This window comes from Cricetulus griseus, chromosome 5 (genome assembly GCF_003668045.3).
Source record: "Cricetulus griseus strain 17A/GY chromosome 5, alternate assembly CriGri-PICRH-1.0, whole genome shotgun sequence".
In the NCBI taxonomy this organism is placed as follows: domain Eukaryota; kingdom Metazoa; phylum Chordata; class Mammalia; order Rodentia; family Cricetidae; genus Cricetulus; species Cricetulus griseus.
The window spans coordinates 11962152-11984105 of NC_048598.1; the positions used below are offsets into that span (position 1 = coordinate 11962152).

General features: G+C 50.4%; 1 protein-coding gene across 2 annotated transcripts in view; it reads left to right on the forward strand.

The window, feature by feature from the left end:
• Nucleotides 1–21954, forward strand: part of Capn2 (calpain 2) — a 61757-nt gene that overhangs the window by 26296 nt on the left and 13507 nt on the right. For both annotated transcript variants that reach the window (XM_035445361.1, XM_027418794.2), the window contains exons 3-20: nucleotides 1403–1521; nucleotides 2059–2192; nucleotides 3209–3377; nucleotides 4279–4362; nucleotides 5767–5852; nucleotides 6348–6422; nucleotides 7473–7633; nucleotides 9740–9909; nucleotides 11365–11376; nucleotides 12291–12502; nucleotides 13675–13711; nucleotides 15040–15105; nucleotides 16166–16223; nucleotides 17567–17631; nucleotides 18459–18527; nucleotides 19281–19359; nucleotides 20535–20651; nucleotides 20882–20940. In XM_035445361.1, the coding sequence (XP_035301252.1) occupies nucleotides 1403–1521; nucleotides 2059–2192; nucleotides 3209–3377; nucleotides 4279–4362; nucleotides 5767–5852; nucleotides 6348–6422; nucleotides 7473–7633; nucleotides 9740–9909; nucleotides 11365–11376; nucleotides 12291–12502; nucleotides 13675–13711; nucleotides 15040–15105; nucleotides 16166–16223; nucleotides 17567–17631; nucleotides 18459–18527; nucleotides 19281–19359; nucleotides 20535–20651; nucleotides 20882–20940 (1772 nt within the window). The remainder of the gene's footprint in view (nucleotides 1–1402; nucleotides 1522–2058; nucleotides 2193–3208; nucleotides 3378–4278; nucleotides 4363–5766; nucleotides 5853–6347; nucleotides 6423–7472; nucleotides 7634–9739; nucleotides 9910–11364; nucleotides 11377–12290; nucleotides 12503–13674; nucleotides 13712–15039; nucleotides 15106–16165; nucleotides 16224–17566; nucleotides 17632–18458; nucleotides 18528–19280; nucleotides 19360–20534; nucleotides 20652–20881; nucleotides 20941–21954) is intronic.

Below are 21954 nucleotides of genomic sequence, written 5' to 3' on the forward strand. Positions count from 1 at the left end.
CAGCAGCTCAGGTTCCATCAGGATTTGCTTAATAGCCAACCAGAATTCAGAACTCCATAAATGCCACCACAAGCTATTTCCTATGAAACGTTATGCAAATGTTCCTTCCTGAAAGGTGTAGCATGAATTCTATTATTGGTATTAATAATAAAATCCAGAGACAGATATTGGGATTAAAGCTGAAGATCGCATAAGCAAAGCAGCCAGCCCCTAGAGAGGTCTCACCTCTGCCAATGCTCAGATCGAAAGGGCGATCCTGTCCTGAGACTGCACCTCCAGATTGCATCCATCTCCATCAAAACTCAGACTACACTGAGCTCCTGTCTCCTCCCACCTTATATTCCTCCCTCTGCCCAGCCATATCCCTTCCTGTCTCTACCTCTATAGTGCTGGGATTAAAGGCGTGGGATCCCAAGTGCTGGGATCACCTTTGTGTGAGCTGTTTCTCTTTAGATCAGTTTCGTGTAGCCCAGGGTGGCCTTGAACACCCAGAGATCAGTCTGCCTCTGTCTCCCTAGTGCTGGGATTAAAGGTTTGCACCACCACTGCCTGGCCTCTATTGCTAGCTAGTGTGACTAGCTTGCACTATGATCTTCAGGCAAGCTTTATTTGTTAGCTCATAAACAAAGTATCACCACACAAGACTGCAGTAAACATCTCCTTCCCAGCTCCCCTTGTTGGAATTTTGTCCCGAACAGTGTCCCTGTCGGAAAACTGTGCCGTGCTGATGCTGGACCAGGCTATTTGTAACTGCAGGGAATGACCATGTGCTTGCTGCATGAAGCTCCTGCGGTGGGCACCAATGGGGACCGCGTGCTTTAAACAAAGCATGGGCCTGCGGCTTAGAGGGCCTCATCTCACTGCCCCTGTCCCTGTTTGGTCCCTTCTGTGTCCACATGCCAGAAGTGAGCTCTGCCCCTACTCAGGACCCCTCAGAGTCAGTCTGAGCTCATGTGTATCAGCTCCTGGCTGTCCGTCTGCATTGCTGCATACTCCCGTGACCACGCCGCCTGCCCACACCTCTTCCTTGTCTCTGAATCCTTCTCCTGAGGAAGGAGCCCCTTCCTCCTGTTGCTGCATTTTCTCCCTCTCATTCAAACGCCTCTGCTGCCCGGTCAGCAGAGCTGGGCTCCAAGGACACAGTTCAGCCACCACAGAGTTCTGAGTTTCTCAGAGAATGAACCTCTCTTCTTGTATCCAACCATCCACCCGCTATGACATTTCTCCCTTAGCAGTGCCATTAAAATATCCAGCCGGCCTGTCCCTCAAACGAGGACTATCTGAAACACCGCTCTGTCTATCCATCAGTAATGCTGAGTTTCAAACCCACAGCTGCAGGAACAAGACTTAGCATCCTCCAGGAACTAAGATCTGACCAGCGCTCTTGGTTTTGTGTTCTCAGGGGACTGCTGGCTGCTGGCTGCCATCGCCTCCCTCACCCTGAATGAAGAAGTCCTGGCTCGGGTTGTGCCCCTAGATCAGAGCTTCCAGGAGAACTACGCTGGCATCTTCCACTTCCAGGTAAATTAAGAGTTGGCTTAGGCACCCCCTCACCAGGCTCAGGGGCTCAGGAGTCCCCCAGTGTGGCTGGCTCTTCAGCTCCTCAGTCGTTGATGTTTTGCAAGCTCCTGAGATCAGTGTTGTTCTGCGGAGGATGCTAGGAGAGATATAAGATGTTCCTGACCTGCCCGTGATGTGAGATCCCACCAGAATGGCTGACAGGGTGGGGGGTGGGGTGATTCATGGAGGTGGATCTTGGTGTCCAGGAAGTAATGTATTCAGGAAGTAATCCACAAGTTTCAAAAAAAGTATTGTTTGTAGTTTGAGATAAATGTTAAAACGCTTCCTCCTTTTGTGATGGCAAATGAGAACTGAGTACGTGTGGTTTTGGCCACACAGACAAGCTCCATTGTCCTCTCTTGCTTGGTGAGGGGTATGCCTACCATTGGAGACTGAAGGGCATCATGGGAACCTACAAGGGGCTGGGTGGGAGAGACCCCGATGAGGCTAAGGCTCGGAGTCCCAGCGCCACCCTCTCTTGTCCTCCTTGCCCCGCAGTTCTGGCAATATGGCGAATGGGTGGAGGTGGTGGTGGATGACAGGCTGCCCACTAAGGATGGGGAGTTGCTCTTTGTACACTCGGCTGAAGGGAGCGAGTTCTGGAGCGCCCTGCTGGAGAAGGCCTATGCCAAGTAAGTGACCACGCCCTTCCCAACACCCCACCCTGCCCCTACTGCCCTGGACTCCAAAACAGCAGGAGCTATTCAGGGATACTGTTTTGAGTAGAAGTTCTGTTCTATAAAAGGATGACTTTGGCCCAAATTGGGCTCTTAATTCAAGGAGGTAATGTGGGCATGGAGCCTGGTCACATGGTGTACTGATAAATGACAGTCATCGCTGTTTTTAACCAAGTGAACCAGAACATTCTGGGGCTGACTGCTCTGGCCTTGAGAAGAAACTGTTTCTTTGGTGGGCCCCACTCTGTCTATTCAACTGAAAAGAGCAAAAGGTTTGCCAGGAGGCAAAACTACCCATTGCAGAGGTAGGAAAATTGTGGAAACCCACTCAAAACAAACCACCTGGCTGGTAAGAATGGTTTCCCAGTTCCAGTCCTAGCTACATCTCACCCAGCTTGCCCAAAGTTGTGCTGGGCCCACTCAGGGTGTCAGCCCTCTGCCCAGGGGCCTCGGTTGCTGATGCTAGTGGCTCCTGCATCAAGGTGAGACAATTTTAGCAGCTGGTGGGTTTAGAATCCCCATAGCCCTGGGCTTCATGTCCTCGGCTCAAGGACTGATGGAGAAGCCCGGCGACTGACCACAGGAACCCACCCTGTGCTTCTCTGGGAAGTTGGGTCTTTTTAAGCATGTAACTCTCAAACAGCCAATTAGCCAACCTCCCCTTTGTGTGGTGGGAGAGTCAATGCCAGAGGCTGGGTCAGATTGTCACTAAGTTCTTCTAACTCCAGGGTGCTGGACAATTTTGAAAACATGTCATAGCCATGGAGGAAACGGAATTAGGGGGACAGCGCCTTGCCTTCCTGGGCGCCCCAAGTTGGAGACAAAGACAAGGAGAATGAAAGCGGAGGATCTCTGGGGTCCCGTGAGGGAGGGGATCTGAGTTGGAATGGGATGGCATTTTGGGGGGATGAGGGCACACGGATCAGCAGCATCTAGGGCAGTGAGTGTCAGCCTGCATTCCCCTCCTTCAGGATCAACGGGTGCTATGAAGCACTCTCAGGCGGAGCCACCACAGAGGGCTTTGAAGACTTCACAGGAGGCATTGCTGAGTGGTATGAGTTGAGGAAGCCTCCTCCCAACTTGTTCAAGATCATTCAGAAGGCTCTGGAGAAAGGCTCTCTTCTCGGCTGCTCCATCGACGTAAGTCCTCAACACCCTGGAAACGCCCAGTCTACTGTGGCTTAGGGAAAGCCCTGACAGCATCCAGGAGCTATTAAGAACTTTAGCGCATCCCTTGTTCTCCTTGCTGCTCATCTCTAGAAGCCAGGAGTTGCTAGGCAATAGCAAGGCTGTCTGAGTGCATTTGGTATAGAGATGGTGCCTCCAGCCCTTCTGTCCCCAGCCCATTTTCCATTCTAGCTCCGCTCTGAATCACCCGACTCACAGAACCCAGGAAAGTCCCCCAACCCCTTCTGCAGGTCTCGAGACCTTCTCCCCCACTTTCAGGGCTGTGTGAGCTGCCCGGCAGCTTCTCACTCTGCCCCAGTGCCCATGGGACCTGGAGAAGACTTTAGAGAGTACCAGAAGGAATTGTTTCCCCAAAATAGCTCTGCAGGGGAGATGCAACAACAGGGAGATGTCGGAAAGTGGGCATGGTCCAGGCCCCAGGAGTTTCCCAAGGCTGTGCCCAAATGGTGGGAAAGAAGTGGTTTTTGAGGAATTAGCGATCCAATACTCGGCTTCTGAACTGAGGCTGGAGATAAAATTGCCATCGTGTGCAAATGAGCTGGGCGGGGTGGCGTGGGAGACCAGAGCATCTTGGCCACAGATGCCCACTGGGTGTCTGTCATTAGGGCCCCCACGGGCTCTTGCCTCGAAAGGGAGTCCCTTCACGCCCTCTCCATCCAGAAGATGGCTGGGGGAGCGGGAATGGGTGCGCCAACTTGCTCCTTGGCGATCAGCAACTGAAAGTGGCACGGGGCTCCCCCAGGTGGCAGGATGGATGTGCAGAGTTCCCCAGGCTGGGCCCCGCCCCCGTGCCTTGTGCGTTCCCTTGGGCGGTTTGTATTAGAGTTGGAGCAGCTGCTTTCTGTGTTTGCAGATCACCAGTGCTGCGGATTCGGAGGCAGTCACGTACCAGAAGCTGGTGAAAGGACATGCGTACTCCGTCACCGGAGCCGAGGAGGTACTGGACCTCGGGAGTCCTTTCCCCACCCCCACCCCGGCACCCCGGCACGTGGCTGTCCTGGGTGGGGCCTCCAGGCTCGCATCAGCCCAGCGCGCGCTGCCCCCTGCTGGCTACAGAGGCTGCTGCAGATTTAATGTCTGAGTCCGTTTTTAAAACAAAACCCAAACACAGCACTTCGCATCTGTCTGGTATTTTATACTCTTTAAAACAATGCTAGTGGGCATGGTGCCTCATATCTGCAATCCTAGCCTTTGTCTTCCGTGTGCTAGGGCTGTTGGGTTTTTTTTTTTTTTGGATTTTTTTAAGATTACTTTTTTTATGTGTATTTCAACATTGCTAAGTTTTGCCACTTATTCTGTCTCCATATGCATGGCTGGTTTTTTTCTTCCTAGCTATTTACAAGTGAGCTGCAGGTATGGTGGCATGGGCCTGTAGTCCCAGTTACTTCAGTGCGGAGAACGAGGGTCACTTGAAACCATGAGTTCAGGGCCAGCCTGGGTAACCCAATGGAACCTTGTCTTAAAACAAAAACAAAACAAAAAAACAAACAAACAAACAAAAACTCTGCATCTTCCTTTTCATCCAATGCCTTTAAGCAAATGAGAAAGCTTCTCTGAGAGCCCTAAAGGACATCCTATTCCAGCTAGTTAAATGAGGGTTAGCCATAACACCCAAACACAGACACCAGGGCAGCCCAGGCTGTTTACACCTCAGGCTGCTAACAAAGATTAAAGCCAGATCTTGGGAGCTTTCTTTGGTGTAGTTATTTATTTTTGCTTTGGAGAGGTGATGTTGTTTGTTTTGTTTTGTGTTCAGATGGAATCTGAGTACATAGATCTGGCTTCCCTGGAATTTAGGGGGAAGCCTCCTGGGTGCCTGGAGTTTAATTCTCATTTTCCAAACCTGGGCAACAGTGATAGTCTGAGGGTCAAGCCCCTCCCAGCTTCTGTGAGGCTCCTCTGCCCACTTGGTTCACTACGAAGGCGGGTGTAGGTCCGAGCCCCTCCAAGCCTGCATGTGTAGGTGGAGTTTTCTGAAGGACTGCTGATTAGCTCCCAAATAACCACACAGGGACTTAATTATAAATGCTCGGCTGATAGCTTAGGCTTGTTTTTAGCCTGCTCTTATAACTTAAATTAACTCATTTCTATTAATCTCTGTGCTGCCCCAGGCTCATTTACCTCATGTATGTACTTCCCACCCTGCTCACTCTGCATCTCAGAGCATCTCCTCTGACTCTGCCCTTCTTCTCAACAACATTCTCTCTGCCCCCCAAATCCTGCCTAGCTGTCAGCCAATCAGCTTTTTATTAAAAATACAAGCAACATGCCTGCAGAGTGTACAGAAGGGCTATTCCACAGCATGCATGGTCCTCAGCCTCTGCCTCGTTGGCTCTTTCAGGTTGAAAGCTCAGGAAGCCTGCAGAAGTTGATCAGAATCCGGAATCCCTGGGGACAAGTAGAGTGGACCGGGAAATGGAATGACAAGTGAGAAGGGAGCAGGGTGGGGTGGGGGAGGGGGAGGGGTGAGCCAGGGTTCAGGAAGGGGGGTCAGGGTATGGGATGTGCCAGAATGTGGGGGACAGAGTGTGGGGGCAGGGTGTGGTGAACCAGGGTGTGGGTGGGCCAGTGTATGGGGTGGGCCAGGGTGTGGGTAGGTCAGGGTGCATGCATTCTATTAGGACCTGTTGCAGCCCAGAGAGGAGGCACTGTGTGAGGTGCCAAGAATTGAGGTTCTGTGGTCACTCACTGATCACATCAAGTGGGTCCCATGGATGTACTAGGTTCTGTGCTCCTTGGTTATGCTTTGTGTTTCTCAGTGGGGTCTGGGTCCAGGTGGAGTATGATAGCCTCCTACAGGAGGTCTAGGCCCTCAGCAGGGAGAGTGGGTGTGCTCGCTCCTTAGCATTTGGGGACTGTGGAGAGAAATGGCCATTGTCACACACTCATTCCTAAGGCGTCTCCTATCACTTTGCTTTCCAGCTGCCCCAGCTGGAACACGGTTGACCCAGAAGTGAGGGCAAGGCTGACTGAACGACAGGAGGATGGAGAGTTCTGGTAAGACAGTGGGGGCTCCGGGGGAAGAGCCCCGCCCCCAGTGTACTCCTCATAGGAAAGTTGCTAACCAGAGCATCCGCCAGAAATGTATTCAACATGCCGAGGGCATTGGTGTGGCATCCTAGCTTTGCCATTCCTAAGTGCGAGGCAAGGCATTATACTTCTGTAATCCCAGCACTCTAGAAACTGAGGCAGAGGGCTCTCAAATCAGAGACCAAGCTGCTTACCCCAGGCTATCTAGCAAGAACTTGTTTCCAATAACAGAGAAAAAATTCTCCATACATTCCTAAACAACTTTTAAATCTCTTCAATTTGTCCATCTCAGTAGTGAGGTTAATACTCTGAGCAATGTCACAAGGACTGAGAGAAATTCCTTCAGTAATGGTCAGACCCCAAGAGAAAACAAAGATGGGACCTTTCTTCCCACTAGTCTCTAAAGAGATACCCAGGCTCATTAAGAAGCCAACCCCAAGGCGAAGGGATGGCTTAGTGGTTAAGAGCTCTCTCTGCCAATGCAGACCCGAGTTCAGTTCCCAGCCCCACAGGGTAGCTCACAATTGCTGGTAACTCTAGTTCCGGGGGACCTCACCTTCCCAGGCTCCTGAATGTATGTGGTGCACACAAACCAGTGTAAGAAGTCTTAAAACTAATAGAAGTCTTTTAAAAAAAGAAAGAAAGAAAGAAAGAAAGAAAGAAAGAAAGAAAGAAACCAGTTCCTTAGTGAACAGAGGAGGACCGCGTGTGTGCATTGCGCCCACGGAACACCTGCCATGGTTACTGTTTACCCTGACAGCCCATGTGTAGTCTCAGCTGGTATTTATTCATGGCTTTCATTCCCCATCTGAGAGCTCTGGGATGCAAAGAGAGCTCATCCATTTGCTCAAAGTCACCCACTTGGAAAGTGGCAGTTACAGGGCTAGATTTCTGAGTCTGTGGCTCTAGTGCCTACCACTGGGGCTCACCCAGCTCCGAGTCTGACCAGGTAGAAGGCCAAGGCTGGCTCCGTGTCTCCTGTAACTCGGGGCAGACACACTGTCTCTGCTTTGCCAGGATGTCCTTCGGTGACTTCCTGAGGCACTACTCTCGCCTGGAGATCTGCAACCTGACCCCTGACACCCTCACCTGTGACTCCTACAAGAAGTGGAAACTCACCAAGATGGACGGGAACTGGAGGAGAGGCTCCACTGCAGGAGGCTGCAGGAACTACCCAAGTAAGGGGCGTGGCCACTGCAGGAACTACCCAAGTAAGGGGCGTGGCCACTGTAGGAACTACCCAAGTAAGGGGCGTGGCCACTGTAGGAACTACCCAAGTAAGGGGCGTGGCCACTGAGGCTGCAGCCATGGCATCCCACCCTGACGGTCAGCCTCCTCCTCTCCCTTCTCCACTAGCTGTGGTCTCGAAGCTCTGTTTTCCCAGCCACATTACTTCCTGAATTCATTTGCTGTGAAAAACCCTTTGGGCCCCAGATCTTCTGGTGCCCGTGACCCTCTTCTGGTTTATAGAGGCCGTGCTAAGTCCCAGCTCATAACCAGCTAGCCTAGGCCGTCACACACTGCATCCATGGAGCACACCAGCCTCTCATTGCGGTCTTCCACCCTCGTGTGCCAAGTTCATTTAGGAAATGTAGACAGCCAGGCAGCAGTGGCACACATCTTTAATCCCAGCACTGGAGAGGCAGAGGCAGGTAGATCTCTGAGTTAAAGGCCAGCCTTGTCTACAGAGCAAGTTCCAGGATGGCTAGGACTACACAGAGGAACTCTGACTCAAAAAGGCAGGAGGGAAAGAAGGAAGGAAGGAAGGAAGGAAGGAAGGAAGGAAGGAAGGAAGGAAGGAAGGAAGGAAGGAAGGAAGGAAATGGGAAATGTGACTGAGCCCAGCTCACATGGGGAGAGAATTTCTCCTCTTCTCCACTCTTTGCTGATGTCCTCTGCTGTCTGGATGGTTGAGCCTTCCTCCCATAGGAACTGTGTGGTCTTGATGACATCTGCCAGTCATAGGGTGGAGCATACATGGAGTCCTGGGAACTCTACCAAAGAGCTTCATCTGTGTATTGATCCTCTAGACAAACTTACTTATTTGTGGCTGGTCTGGGATCTGAACCCAGGCAGTATGGTTATGGAGTCATTCTCAGTCTGGTGGCAGGCCATGGTCAAACTTTGATGCTCTGTTGCAGATGAGGAAACTGAGACTCTGTGTGGTGTGCCAAACCCACAGAGCAAGTAGTCTGTGACTAGCTGGCCAGTCCCTCCAGTCCCAGCATGCATTGTCCAAGTGACAGCTCTGGAGGACACCACTGGGAAGCCCCTCTGCCACCCACAAAAATACTCCATACCTATTAGATGTTGGGAGGGAGGGTCAGAAGACTCAACAACCCTAGAGTGAATGCTCCTGGCCTTATGGGATGCTCTCCCTCAACAGTACTTACTTGGTCCTGCTGAGGTAATCTAGAAACTTCCTACATAAATGAGTGTGTGTCGACACCACTGGACTTACAGAAGCAGTGGCACTATGGCTGCCAACTCTGCGAGACCACGCTTCTAACTGCATGGGGGACAGGAGGCACTTAGCATAATTACCTCAAACAGGAGTGACTCAGTGTCTTCCTGAAAACGGGTCTTGGAAGTGGGGATGTTGGGGGTTGAGCAAGAGATAGAGATGATAGAGTGAGGCACAGGATCTCCCCGGCCTCTACATTCACCACAGGGTGGGGGCAAACGACAGGCACCGTGCAGGCATCCTTAGGGAGCACCAAAAGAAGCCAACCAAAGGGCAAAAGAACTTGGAGGGGGAACTCCTGGTTTAGGTCCTTCTGAGATTCAGGGTGTGCCAGGAGCCCAGCAGCCTTCCATTTGCTCTGATTACAGGGCATGAACCTTTAGGAAGACTTCGCAGTGAGGGTAAGAGGATGTAATTCAGAGGGTAGAGTGGTTACCCAGCATGCACGAAGCCCTGGGGCCAATCATAGTGCTAGCAATCCCTGCACTGAGGAGGTGGAGTCGAGTCAGGAGCATCCCAAGTTCAAGGTCATCCTCAGAGAAAGCAAGTTCGAGGCCAGCCTGAGCTATGTGAACCCTTGTGCCAAAAGGAGAGAACCAGAGGAAGCCATTTTCTCACGGAAGGCGCAGATCCACCTCGAGAGCCCACCTCTGTCAGGAGCCACTCCAGCAGGGGCTGCAGTTGGCCTCCGCTCTGCTTCCCTGTCTCCCAGGGTCCTTGTCCCAGGCTCCAGGCCAGGGCCCACCCCAGGTCCCAGCTCCCAGGCATTTATTCACGGCTGTGCTCCTCACGGCTGTGCTTCTCTGCCCCTATCCTATAGATACCTTCTGGATGAACCCTCAGTACCTAATCAAGCTGGAGGAAGAGGATGAAGATGATGAGGGTGGGGAGAGGGGCTGTACCTTCCTGGTGGGCCTCATCCAGAAGCATCGGCGGCGACAGAGGAAGATGGGCGAGGATATGCACACCATTGGCTTTGGCATCTACGAGGTGCGGGCGGAGAACGGGGCTGCGCTCTGCCGTCCCTTCCCTTCCCCCAGCCCCAGCCACAGAGGCATGACTTGGAATAAGACAGAGGACAGGAAACTTGGCCAAGCCAAAGTAAAGATGCTAGTGCAGCCAGACTTAGCTGGCACAAGGCCTACACAGCTGTTTGTGTTTCCAAGGACCTCCTGGTCCTTCCCTGAGCCCCATAGCTACCCTCCCAGGAGTTCTGTGCTTGGAAAAGGCCTCTGTGTCCCTATTCACAGCCCATCCCTTAGTCCTGGAATTCTGGCTAGCCCAGCAGACTCCAAAGAATAGGAAAGACTTCATCTAGAACAGGATATTCTAGAGCACACCAAGTATTGTGAGGGTTAGGCTGAGCCAATAGTCCCTAATAGTCAGAGCTCCGCCAAGTCTTTGGCCTGGATGGGAGAGAGCCCAGGACAGGGTAAAGAGGGGTCATTATGCTCCCCCGAGGTCTGCTGGCTGCAGCTCTGCTCTTGCAACCTTACCATCCACGGGACCTTCTCTCATTCCAAGCCAGAGAAAAGCCATGCCTGTTCAACTGCGCCAGAGAGCAGCCTTGTCATGCTCATCTCTCTTCTTCAAGCTGAGATTAGCTTGACTCCATGTCCGGGCTATGCTGCACAGAACATGGCCTTGGTTGGCAGGAGATGAGCACAGCATGGAAGACCTCAGGGGGGCTGCATAGGTGCCTGAGTACAAGTAGCAATTTGCTGGACTCCTGGTTCTGAAAGCCCACCCCCATCACTCCCTCAGCCCCATGTTTAGCAAGGTCAAATGGGTAGCATGAACATGGCTTTGGGAAATGGCAAACTACCAAGCTGGGCTTTTGCCCACCAACTATCTCCAAGCACACTTGGAACTCAGATTAGGTATCAGGGAGAAGAAGGTTCAACTGCTGTGCTCATCACGAGGCTGCTTCTGATTGGCTGCTGATCTGAGCCCCACCCACCAGCCTGAGAATGGAGTGGGGGGAAAAACCATCAGTTGTGCAGTATACATAGTCCCTGGACTCCCAGTCTCTGAAATGAAAACTGAGGATGCCAGACTTGAACAGAATAACTCAGAAATGCAAAGTGAGTTGTGCCCGCTCACACATGCACCCAGGATGCAGACTAGATGTGGCTGGCCTGGCCTGTTGGTTCTTCCTCCAACTTCACCCAGCCTCACTTTCCCTGAGTGAGAGGTGGGTGTGGGCTTCAACACAGCTGGCTGGTGACCTAAAGCAAGTCACCACATGTCTCCAGCCACCGCATTGCTAGGTCCTAAGAGGGTTTTTTCCTCTGATGTGTCCAAAGTACTTTGAGTTGCTTGAAGAATAACTTCTGTGTTGACCTGGTGCATAGCACTGGAGCTGCAGAGAAAAGCCGCAGCAAAGTCACAGAGCTGGTGTGCTCACACTCCCCACGTCTGAATCGGGTCTCCTTTGTTTTTCAGGTTCCAGAGGAGGTACGTCTGCTACATGTTGGCCCCCAACCCCAGGGCTCCAGCTGCCAACACAACTTGGGCTTAGTCTGCCTGAACTCAGGGAGCAGCAGGAGCCTGGGAGGGGCTGGTGGCTCAGGGATGAGCCCTTGTCCCCTATGAGCCCCATGGGGATGGTTCCAGTTCTGGATCCCATTGGACTAAGCTCAGGAGAAAGTCTCGATAGCGCTCATAGGTGCTTCCTGCCTGGCCTTAGAGAACCCGTGTAGTTTGGCCATGGTGGCAGCCCGCTGCCCTTAGACTGCAGGAATTCGTCATCAAGGCCCGTGTGGCTCTGAGAACAAGCAGGGAGGGGAGAATGAACTGCACACTGTTTTGGACCCAACTCACAGGCTAAGTGACCCTGGACACATGACATATTCTCTCTGAGATTTAGTTTCCTTTTCCAATATAGGCATGAACTGAGTTACAGAAGGTTACAGTTAACAGTAATGAGATGCATAACAGCCAGGTGACTCAAAAAGCCAGGTATTAAATGGCCACACCAGGTGCCCTGACCTACCCATGGGCATCGGCTTCCACCAATAGACGGTTGAGCTTCATTGAACACTACCTTCTGAGTTGTGGGTCTAACCTTGGGTGGCATCTGGTTTAACAGCTGGACCCCTTTCTCTGCCCCCAACCTTGTCTTTCATCAGTGTGAGAAACACAACACAGAACTGACCTGGCTCCTTTGTCGGGGAGGGGCCTCTGGTACCCCAAGAATCACCTAGAGCAAGGCAGAGGGGAGAGGGGAGCTCCCATCACACCTGGTCATACCTGAGCTCCTTACCATCATGTGTTGCCGGGGTGGAGATCTTATGGTCATGTGTTGTCTCATTTAAAACAATCCATTGTCCCCATTGTCCCCTTGCCTTGTTTCTCTGTGCAATCATCAGCTAACAGGACAGACGAATATCCACTTGGGCAAGAACTTTTTCCTCACCACCCGGGCCAGGGAGCGGTCAGATACCTTCATCAACCTCCGGGAGGTACTCAACCGCTTCAAGCTGCCCCCGGGGGAGTACATCGTCGTCCCCTCCACCTTCGAGCCCCACAAGGATGGCGATTTCTGCATCCGCGTCTTCTCAGAGAAGAAGGCCGACTACCAGTAGGTTCTACCACCTCTCCTTGCTCCTGGTCCTGGTCTGCCCTTCTCTCCTTTTTCTGTGACACTGACCTACTTAGGTCAGTAGGATAAATGAACTGGAGCGCTCTAAGGGTTCTACTCGAGGAAGCAAAGGGAAAAAAAAAAACATGCAGGATGTGTTAAGTTGGAACAGGGCATCTGGGGAAGTGAGTAGTTTGCAGTACAGTTTCAGGGTTCACCCCTAATTACAATAGTTAATATTTTAATGGCCTGTGCATACTCTCTATGAGCCCACACTCTAAATAACCCTTGCTTTCCCGGGCCATGTATAAGTGACAATGTTGATGGTCGGCGTGTCCAGACCGTTCCCTGTGCTAGTCGGGAAGCCTCTGGTGGAGGCTTTTAGGCAGATATCACAAGTTCCCAACATTGTCCGTGTGGCCTCTACTCACATCAGTCACTGTGTGAGTCACTTAGCCAGCAGACAGAACCAACCCTGGACAGTATAACTGAAAGGAAGATCACTGAAGGGCTATGGGGACCCCAGCACTGATGTGGGGACCAGGGACAAGATGGGAAGGATGGGAACAAGGATGCTCTAGAGAATCATGGTTGGGAAAACCTGTGCCAAAGACCCAAAAGCCCCATAGATTGTGTCTGATTGGGTGGGTACGGGTGGGTCCCCAGCCGTCACCTCCTGTGACAGGAAGTGGCAGTGGCATTTGCTTCAAACAACACATGACAGAGAAAGAGTTTCAGTGCCCAACAGCTATGAAGCAGTAAATGTCACTAGAGTGTGGCTGTGGCTCCCTGCCATGACAGGCTTTCTTGTTTTGTTGAAGTTTGCTGCAGGGAAGGGGCTGTTGGGTCATCTCATGGCAGGTGGGAGGGGACCTCGGTGTGTCCCGCTTATTCTCCACTGATGAGATGGGGACAAGCCCGAATACCATTGTGATGGCACTGCTCTTGGTCAAACCCTATCCTGCCCTGCTAACCACAAGCCTCTCCCGGGGAAATGTCAGCCCCTCTGCTTGCCCCAGGGTGAGCTTTCTGCCCTTAAAAGCGGTTGCCCTTTTAGATAGAATAGGCAACCTTCTATCTCCTTTCCCACAGCATGCTGGGTTTAAACACTGCTGTTGCGTTTTGTAGGGTGACTTCAGCCTTCTAATAGCAAATTTTCCTTCTGTTTCCAGAGTTGTGGATGATGAAATCGAGGCCAACGTTGAAGAGGTATTCCTTCCTTACCTCTCTAATTCTCCTCATGCTGATGGGCATAAAATACAGCAGAACAAAAGCGTGGCAAGGGCCTGGGTGCCTCTTAGACCTCGGGAACAGGATTTGAAAGCGAGGCTATAGATAGTCAGTCTCTTGTCCATTAAAGCCCAGTTTATCCACATGCAGAGGGCGTGAGGTCGGCGGGCAAGGACAGGACTCCAATGCTGCATTGAGCAGACTTGTTCAACCTCACTTTTATCATCCATAAAATGGACTCAAAGGATAGCAAGATTTCTCAAGTTTCTAAGGGTTCTAAGACTGGTTCAGTGGTAAATCCTGAAGGGCTTTTAGGCATGTAACTGAGGAATTTCACCCAAGGCCTAATCTTAGCAAATCCAAGAAGTACCACCAAATAGAAGAAGGAAGGGCTTTTGCTCTCTGTCTCTCTGTCTCTCTCTGTCTCTCTCTGTGTCTCTCTCTGTCTCTCTGTCTCTGTCTCTGTCTCTGTCTCTCTCTGTGTCTCTGTGTCTCTGTCTCTCTCTGTCTCTCTCTCTCTCTCTCTCTCTGTCTCTCTCTCTCTCTCTCCCTCTCTCTCTCTCTCAGGCCCTGAGGTGGCTCTTTGATTGGATCATAGCTGCTGAAGCCTGGTGCATGTCCTAAGTACCCAGTCGAACACCAAACGGTTTGTCATTGACCAAACTGTTCCACAGCATTCCACTCGGTTCCTGTCAGAGTTGACCATACAAGGTCGTTTTAGTTAAATATTAAAGATACTTGGAATTGCAAGAAGTTAAAGCATAACCTCCCCTGCCATGTGGTTTCCACTCCCTCTCATGGGCTTTAGCTAAAAGAAACCAAACAAAACAAAACCTTAGCTAGGCACGGTGGTGCACACCTGTAATCTCAGCCCTGAAGAGACTGAAGGATGAGGAGTTCAAAGCATCCTTGCCTATGCAGTGACCTCAAGGCTACCCCAGACTATTTGAGACCCTGACTCAAATAAGGAAAAAATCCTCAAAGGACAAGTGTGGTGACACATACCTATCACCCCAGCACTTGCCGGGTGAGACAAGGATGAGGAGTTCAAGACCATCCTCAACTACATAAGGAGTATGGGGCCAGGCTGCATTATATGAGATCTTGTCTCAAAACCAAACAAAATATTTAACTCTTCACCCTGCCATTCACTGTAAGCCCAATGTCCTTAGAATTCCAGCCTAAGGAGCAGGAAGACTCTGGAAATTGGAGAGTGGGGGGGGGGCTGCCATTAAAGGGAAAGGGCACCTTCAATCAGATCAAATTTCTCTTTAATGAGTTTCCTATTTCTGTGCCTCACCTTCTAGATTGAAGCTAATGAGGAGGACATTGACGATGGTTTCAGAAGGCTGTTTGTTCAGCTGGCAGGAGAGGTAGGTGTCACCAAAATTCTGCTGACATAAAGAAGTGATTTTCCTGGAGGAGACTTCATTTAAGGGGGAAAGAAAGCAAACTAAGCAAAAGCAGATTTTTGGTCATTCCTGAGACCCTTAGCCCAACACCAAGGGATGTGACCCTTGCTCACATCCTCTCAAGCCCTCTGCTGACTCCCAGGGCCTCACCTGGCCCTGGCTCTGCTTTTCCTTGAGACTCTTGGCTCACTTTGAGGCTGTTTTGTTCCCTCTGTTCTGTGCCAACTGAGACATGAAACACAACTCCTGGTCTTGACCCCATAAACACACCTGAGATGGACGGGTCCCATTCCTCCAGAATGGAAGCAGTGCCTACCAAAGCACCACTGTCCTTTTCTTAAAATAGTCCCCCAGCCTACAGTCCCTCTACAAAGCCAGTCCGCCCTTTCTTCCCTGCAACCCCAGAAGCAAAGTGTCCTTCTCCTTGTGTGGCTCTCTCCAGTGTTACCATGAGGCCCATCTCCTGTCTAGCCACAGACTCATCAAAGGGTGATGCAAGCTGTGTCACCCCCCACCCCACCCCCATTTCTCAAGGGAAGGGTCCTCAGAGAAACTTAGTCTCCACTAACTGAACCACACCTGCCCCTCTATACACACCCTGGACAAGGTTACACCAATCACACAAATACACCTAAGTGAACAGAGGTAGCTGGCTCACTTCTGAGGAGCCCTGGCAAATGACCTCAGAGAAGGGCTGAGCCATGGCTGGTCTTAAGCAGTTTCAGGAAGTTGTAGAGGGTAGATAAGACCCTGCAGGAGGGGTGGCGTGGGAGAATTAGGCTGAGGAAGACCGTGAACGTGTTCCCTGCCATATAGAAAGGGTGACTAACTCCACCCAGCATGTGCCCTACATTGTAACAGTATGTTAAATACAGCCTAGGGCACTACTTAGGGTAGGCTGGGGACAGACAAAACATCAGTTGGGGCATTCGCAAGGTCAACAAGACTCATCCAAGATGTTCACTGCGGGTCACCCAGCTCCCATGGGAGCCATAACGATGGTCGGCTCCTATGTCCACAGGATGCGGAGATCTCTGCCTTTGAGCTGCAGACCATCTTGAGAAGAGTTCTAGCCAGGCGTAAGTGTCCCCTGCGCACATCCCTCATCCTACTCCTATCCCCGCAGACATGAGGGACTCCTTGCTTCAAGCACACGTCAGCTGCTACGGCTAAGCCAGCCCTCTCTGCTCCTACATGAGCTGTTGCCTTTGCACTCCCAGCACCGGGAAGAGTGGGACAGAGGAGGTGTGTGACGTAATGGTACAGAGCAAGGGTTTCTGGGTCTAGAGATGACAGGTCAAATCCAAATTCTTCTACTTACAAGCTCTCTGAGTAAATGACATCACACAGATCACCTGTCTGACTTTTTAACCCTTATCTGCAAAACAGACACCCTACGTATGACTCCCTCTTCCCAGTGGCTGGACATTACGTAAAATCTACCTGGTCCAGAGCCTGCATGCTGTAAATGGAAATTCTTGTAATGACTAGTTGGTGAGAAAAGGCTAAGTCAGTGCAGATGATGGGCACAGAGGTCCCAGAAGCTTGTAGGCCAATCTAGCATACATGGGGCTTAACAACAGAGACCCTGTCTCAAACAAGGTAAGGGCTGACACCCAAGGCTGTCCTATGACTCCACACATGTGCCGTGGTACCACTCATCTATACTAATACACATGCATACACACCTGTCATACACACATTACCATCATACACACACACACACACACACACACACACACACACACACACACACACACTCCTCATGAAGTCTATGGGGGGGGGGGTGTGACTAGAGTCTCAGACCACCAATGGCCCAGGACTCACCTAGTAAAGTGCAGTAGGTTCTAGGTCCTCAGATTTCTCGGTCTGCTGGGACACAGACACAACTGTCTGCAGATGGACAGATGGAAACAGCCACCTTCCTCTCTCTGCTCAGAGCCTACAATGAACACATGTGCTCTCTGGCTGCACTCGACCACAGACAGTTTTCCACCTGTCAGCATTTAAAGGTTCAGCCATGATCAGGTTGGGTAGCACACACCTCCACTATTTATGAGGCAGAAGTATGAATTTGAAGTCTGCCTGAGCTTGAAAGCAAGGCTCCGTCCAAAAACAAAACAAAAACAAAACAAAACAAAACAAAACAAAAAAACCCAGCCGAGTAATTTTTTAAATTCCTTTACTTGTTTATTTTAATATTAAAGCCCTGTTTGTCCATGGTAGTTATACAGAGAAAGCCAGCAATGTAGGATTCCCTGTGCTGCCCCATTTTGACAGCCAACTACCACACCTGGCCAAAGCTATCCACAGGGCTTTGGTAGTGGCCGGCACAGAGGAAGGACGTGTCTACCTTTGTAGAAAGTTCTGTCAGATAGTACTGGTCCAGAAGCTTTACTAACAGGTCTCTTTTGTCTTTTAGGCCAAGATATCAAGTCAGATGGCTTCAGCATTGAGACCTGTAAAATCATGGTGGACATGCTAGATGTATCCTTTAATGGCTCAGAACGGAGACTAGCCCACTCGACTCTGCCTTCATAGGCTCAGAGTATAACAGACAGCCTACTAGGTCCTCGGCTAGAATCCCTGGACATGCACCCACCATCCTGCCCAGAGCAGCCTGGGCAGCTTCTTGAACAGGGTTCTCCTGCTTTTCCAAAGTAGAGCTTCCCTAACCCATCGTGTGCCTGATATGACTGTGTCTGTGGCAAGGTTCCCTTCTAAAACCATGTATGGCTAGACACTTCTGTTCATTCTAGCACATGGTGGTGTTGAGGCAGAAGGATTTCCACTTTGAAGCCAGCCTGGGCTACATAGCAAGACTGTCTGAAAAAAAAAAGTTTTCCAGACCTGAAGCTGAAGGCCTGCCTACGTTGTCATTCTTTCTCCTTGGTCTAGCTCCCCCTGGGCCACCCACCTGTCCCTGAAGCAGACTAACCATGCTCCCTCTTGTTACTGGTTCCCTCAGTAACAGAACAGTTCAAGTTTCTGTGACACTATCTGCTGGCCACAAGGCATGTACCTACGACACAGCAGCTCCCTTCACAAGACACCTTAAAAATACCCAATAATTCTCACGGTCCCAGTCATCTGTCATCTCATAACAAACTGTTGGCAAGATCTGGGGTCTCCATCACTCCCTTCCCGCTGCCCTTTTGAGGAAACTCGTGAGTACAAAAGGCAGAAGGCAGAGCCTTCTACAAAATGTCTCTGTGCATGTGTTGGAAGTACTGGGAGAGCCAGCCCTCAGGCCAAGCAGATGCCACTGTACCCAGTGACCACATACTCCAGGAGCTTTCCTTGACTGAGGGCAGGAAGATGGGAGTGGCAAGCTGGGGCTGAAGGAGTTCTACATCCTCTGGACGAAGATTCAGAAATACCAAGTAGGGTCCTGGGGACCCTGGGGTGGGTAGATCAGTGTTGGGGGATATTCCAGACACAGACTTTAAAATGTCACTCCTCTGGAGGGTGGGGGAACATTTCCAAGGGAATTGGACTTTATCCAGAGTGGAACTCAGAAGGAGTAAAGACCTGGCTACAAAAAACACACAAAGCAAGGGCTTTGCCAGGAAGGCAGTCTTAGCCTTTCCTTTGCCTGACTAATGACCAGGAATGAGGCCACTGTCAACAGTTTCCTGGAAAGGCTGCCTGGCCTCTTGTAGTTTGGCTGTGTGGCCGTTCGTATGTAAAGCATAGCATCGGCCTGTGCTGACGGGCTAGGCGATTTGGTGGGCACATTACAAAGTCAGCACATAGAAAAAGGCAACAGCTCTAGTAACACAGTTCCCAACCTGCGGGTCACGACCCGGTTGGGGTTTGAGTGACCCTTTCACAAGGGTTGCATATCAGATATTTACCGTTTTGTAACAGTAGCAAAACTACAGTTCTAAAGTAGCAATGACAATAATTTTATGTTGGGCGTCACTGCAACATGAGGAACTGTGTTAAAGGGTCACAGCATCAGGAAGGTTGAGAACCACCTCACTACTAACGATTGAAAGGGAGAGGGGTCCTAGTAAGGCCAGCCTAGAGGCGGGGAGATGGAAGCTCCTCACAGCTTCACACACACCTCACAGGAACCTCCACAGCTGTGTTGCTTTGGGTCATGGTTCTAATACGAATTTTGTGTGTTCCAGAAAATTTACCGGGAAATCGATGTTGACAGGTCTGGAACCATGAACTCCTACGAGATGCGGAAAGCCTTGGAAGAAGCAGGTACCACTTCATGGCCGCACCTCCTTACCTGTTTTGTGTTGAGCCTCGTTCTATACCATACAACATAAAGCTTTGTTGGTGGGTCTGAAGATGTAGCTCAGAGGTAGGCTCGGGCCTATCATTCACAAGACCCTGGGTCCTGTCCCCAGCACAACCAAAGTTAGATGAACCAAAATTTGGTTGGTGGTATAAAGCAGGTCCTGGTCTAAAACATCACAAGCACATCTTCTCATTCCCCTCCAAGAGACAGTGCTCAAATTAAATGTCGTCCTGGAAGCTCTGCCCTTAGCGTGCTCCTGTTTTATCTGAAACAGCCTGGCAGAGCAAGACGGCAAAGTCAGCTCTGAGAGAGGTGGGGGGAGGGGGTGTCTGTGTGTGTCTGTGTGTGTGTGTGTGTGTGTGTGTGTGTGTGTGTGTGTGTGAACAAGATCTCCTACAGCTGCAAGGAAAGCTGCAAAGTGCAATCAACATGCCCAGACAGTGACAGGCCTGTTAAAGTTCCTTTTCTGTTTACAGGAAGAATTAGTATTAATTAGTCTGCCACAATCAGCCTGCCACCTAAAATCTAGGAAGAAACTAATCTCAGATTTGATTTAGAACTTACACGGTTGTTGTTTCGTGTTGATAATCATGGTTATCAATTAGGAGCAGCATGACCATTGCAAAAACAAAAACAAAGAAACAAACAAACAAAAAAACAGACAAAAGCTTTATTTGTTAGTGAGGAAATAGACAGGCTGTGGAACAGTTCAGAAATGAAAGAAGGGACTACATGGCAAAGTTCAACCAGCCACACTGCCCATGGACAAAAGCAATTATGGGTGTAATTTAAAGAGTCAAACAATTCAGGGGAGCTGGGAGATAGCTCAGTGGTTGACAGTTTTTGCTGCTCTCACAGAGAGCTGACCTTGGCAGCCCACAACCACCTGTAACTCCAGTTCTGGAGGAACCAACACCTTCTTCTGGCCTCTGCAGACACTGCATACAGGTGGTGCATATATAGAAAAGCAGGTACATGCACATAAAAAATAAATAAAAATCAATGGGGAGAGATAAAGAGTGTCACATTGGTTCCACAGCCTGTGAGCAGAGCCAGCTAGTGGGTGTGGTACACGGCAGAGCTAAGCAGTGGGGTCTGGTGCTCAGCAGATGCCTCTTTGTTCACTCGCCTCCAGGTTTCAAGCTGCCCTGTCAACTCCACCAAGTCATCGTTGCCCGGTTTTCAGATGACGAACTCATCATCGATTTTAACAACTTTGTCCGGTGTTTGGTTCGGCTGGAACTGCTATTCAGTACGTGGCTCTTTCTGCTCCATTCACTCAGAATTAAGGCCTCGTTCACCAGGGGCGAGGTCACTGGATGTGTCTGTCTATGAGTTGGGAGTGAATTTCCCTTTTGGTAAACTGGGGAAGCAGGAGGAGTAGTAGATGGTGTCATCCAACAAAAATCAGCTGCCAAATGGGGACAACGCTGCAATCTGCCTTTCCTCTCATTTTTCACGCCCCCTGTCCTCCCTCCACAGAGATATTCAAGCAGCTGGATCCCGAGAACACTGGGAAGATACAACTCAACCTTCTTTCTGTAAGTCAGCAGCTCACACCAACCCTGGCTCCTGGGAAGGCTGGTGGAAGATGTGTCAGACAGGCTGTCCCTCGGGTGACCTGAACAGGCTGTCCCTAGGGTGACCTGATTCTTTTGGAAATTTTGTTTCTGAGTTTTTTCTGGTCTGGTGGGGATAAGCCTGTAAATGGTTGTAAAGTCCCATGATGCACCTTGATTTTCTATTTCTGAACTACTTGCTGATTCTCCTGCCTAGGAAACCACACCTGGCTCTCTGGTCCCATGAGCTTTGACTGGAGCATAAGCAACTGGTTAAACTAAGATAACAGGGTAGACCAGATGGCTGAGGAAAGAAGTGATCAGCACTTGAGAGAATGTGTTTATAGAATGAAATCCTCTGGGTGGAATTCAGGTTGGGTTCTGGGAAGACCTGCCATTTTAGGGCATACCTACTTGAAGTATATTTTTTGAGACAAATACTTCCATTATCTCTCCTCTTTAACATGAAACTAACAGCAACAATACAGTTATCATATGCCATAATAGGCTTAAAGCCATCATAAAACACAGATATTTACATTATGATTCGTAACAGTAGCAAGGACATAATTTTATGGTTGGGGTCACCACCCAACCCTGTATTAAAGGGTTGCAGCATTAGGAAGGCTGAGAACCCACTGATCTAAATTAATGTGGCAGGAAACTTCACCAAAAAACAAAGCATAGGACATCCTCTTGTCATCCTGCTAACAGAAGGCTCACACTCACAAAAGCAACTGGGTAGCAGAGAGCTTGCTTAATGTTTACACAGCCACGGGTTCAAGCCCCACCATGGCAGAAAAAAATAAATAAAAGCAGCCGAGACTCCAGGACCACATGACTCCAGAAGGCCACAGAAGAATGCAGTGCTGGGTGGGACGGCATATCCATGCTTCCCCATGTCACACAGAGGAGCAGAATGGCAAGAAGATGGGGCTTAGGGTCTAACAACTCTCCTTGAATTTTGAACTCTGGTTTAAGCCAACACTCAAACAG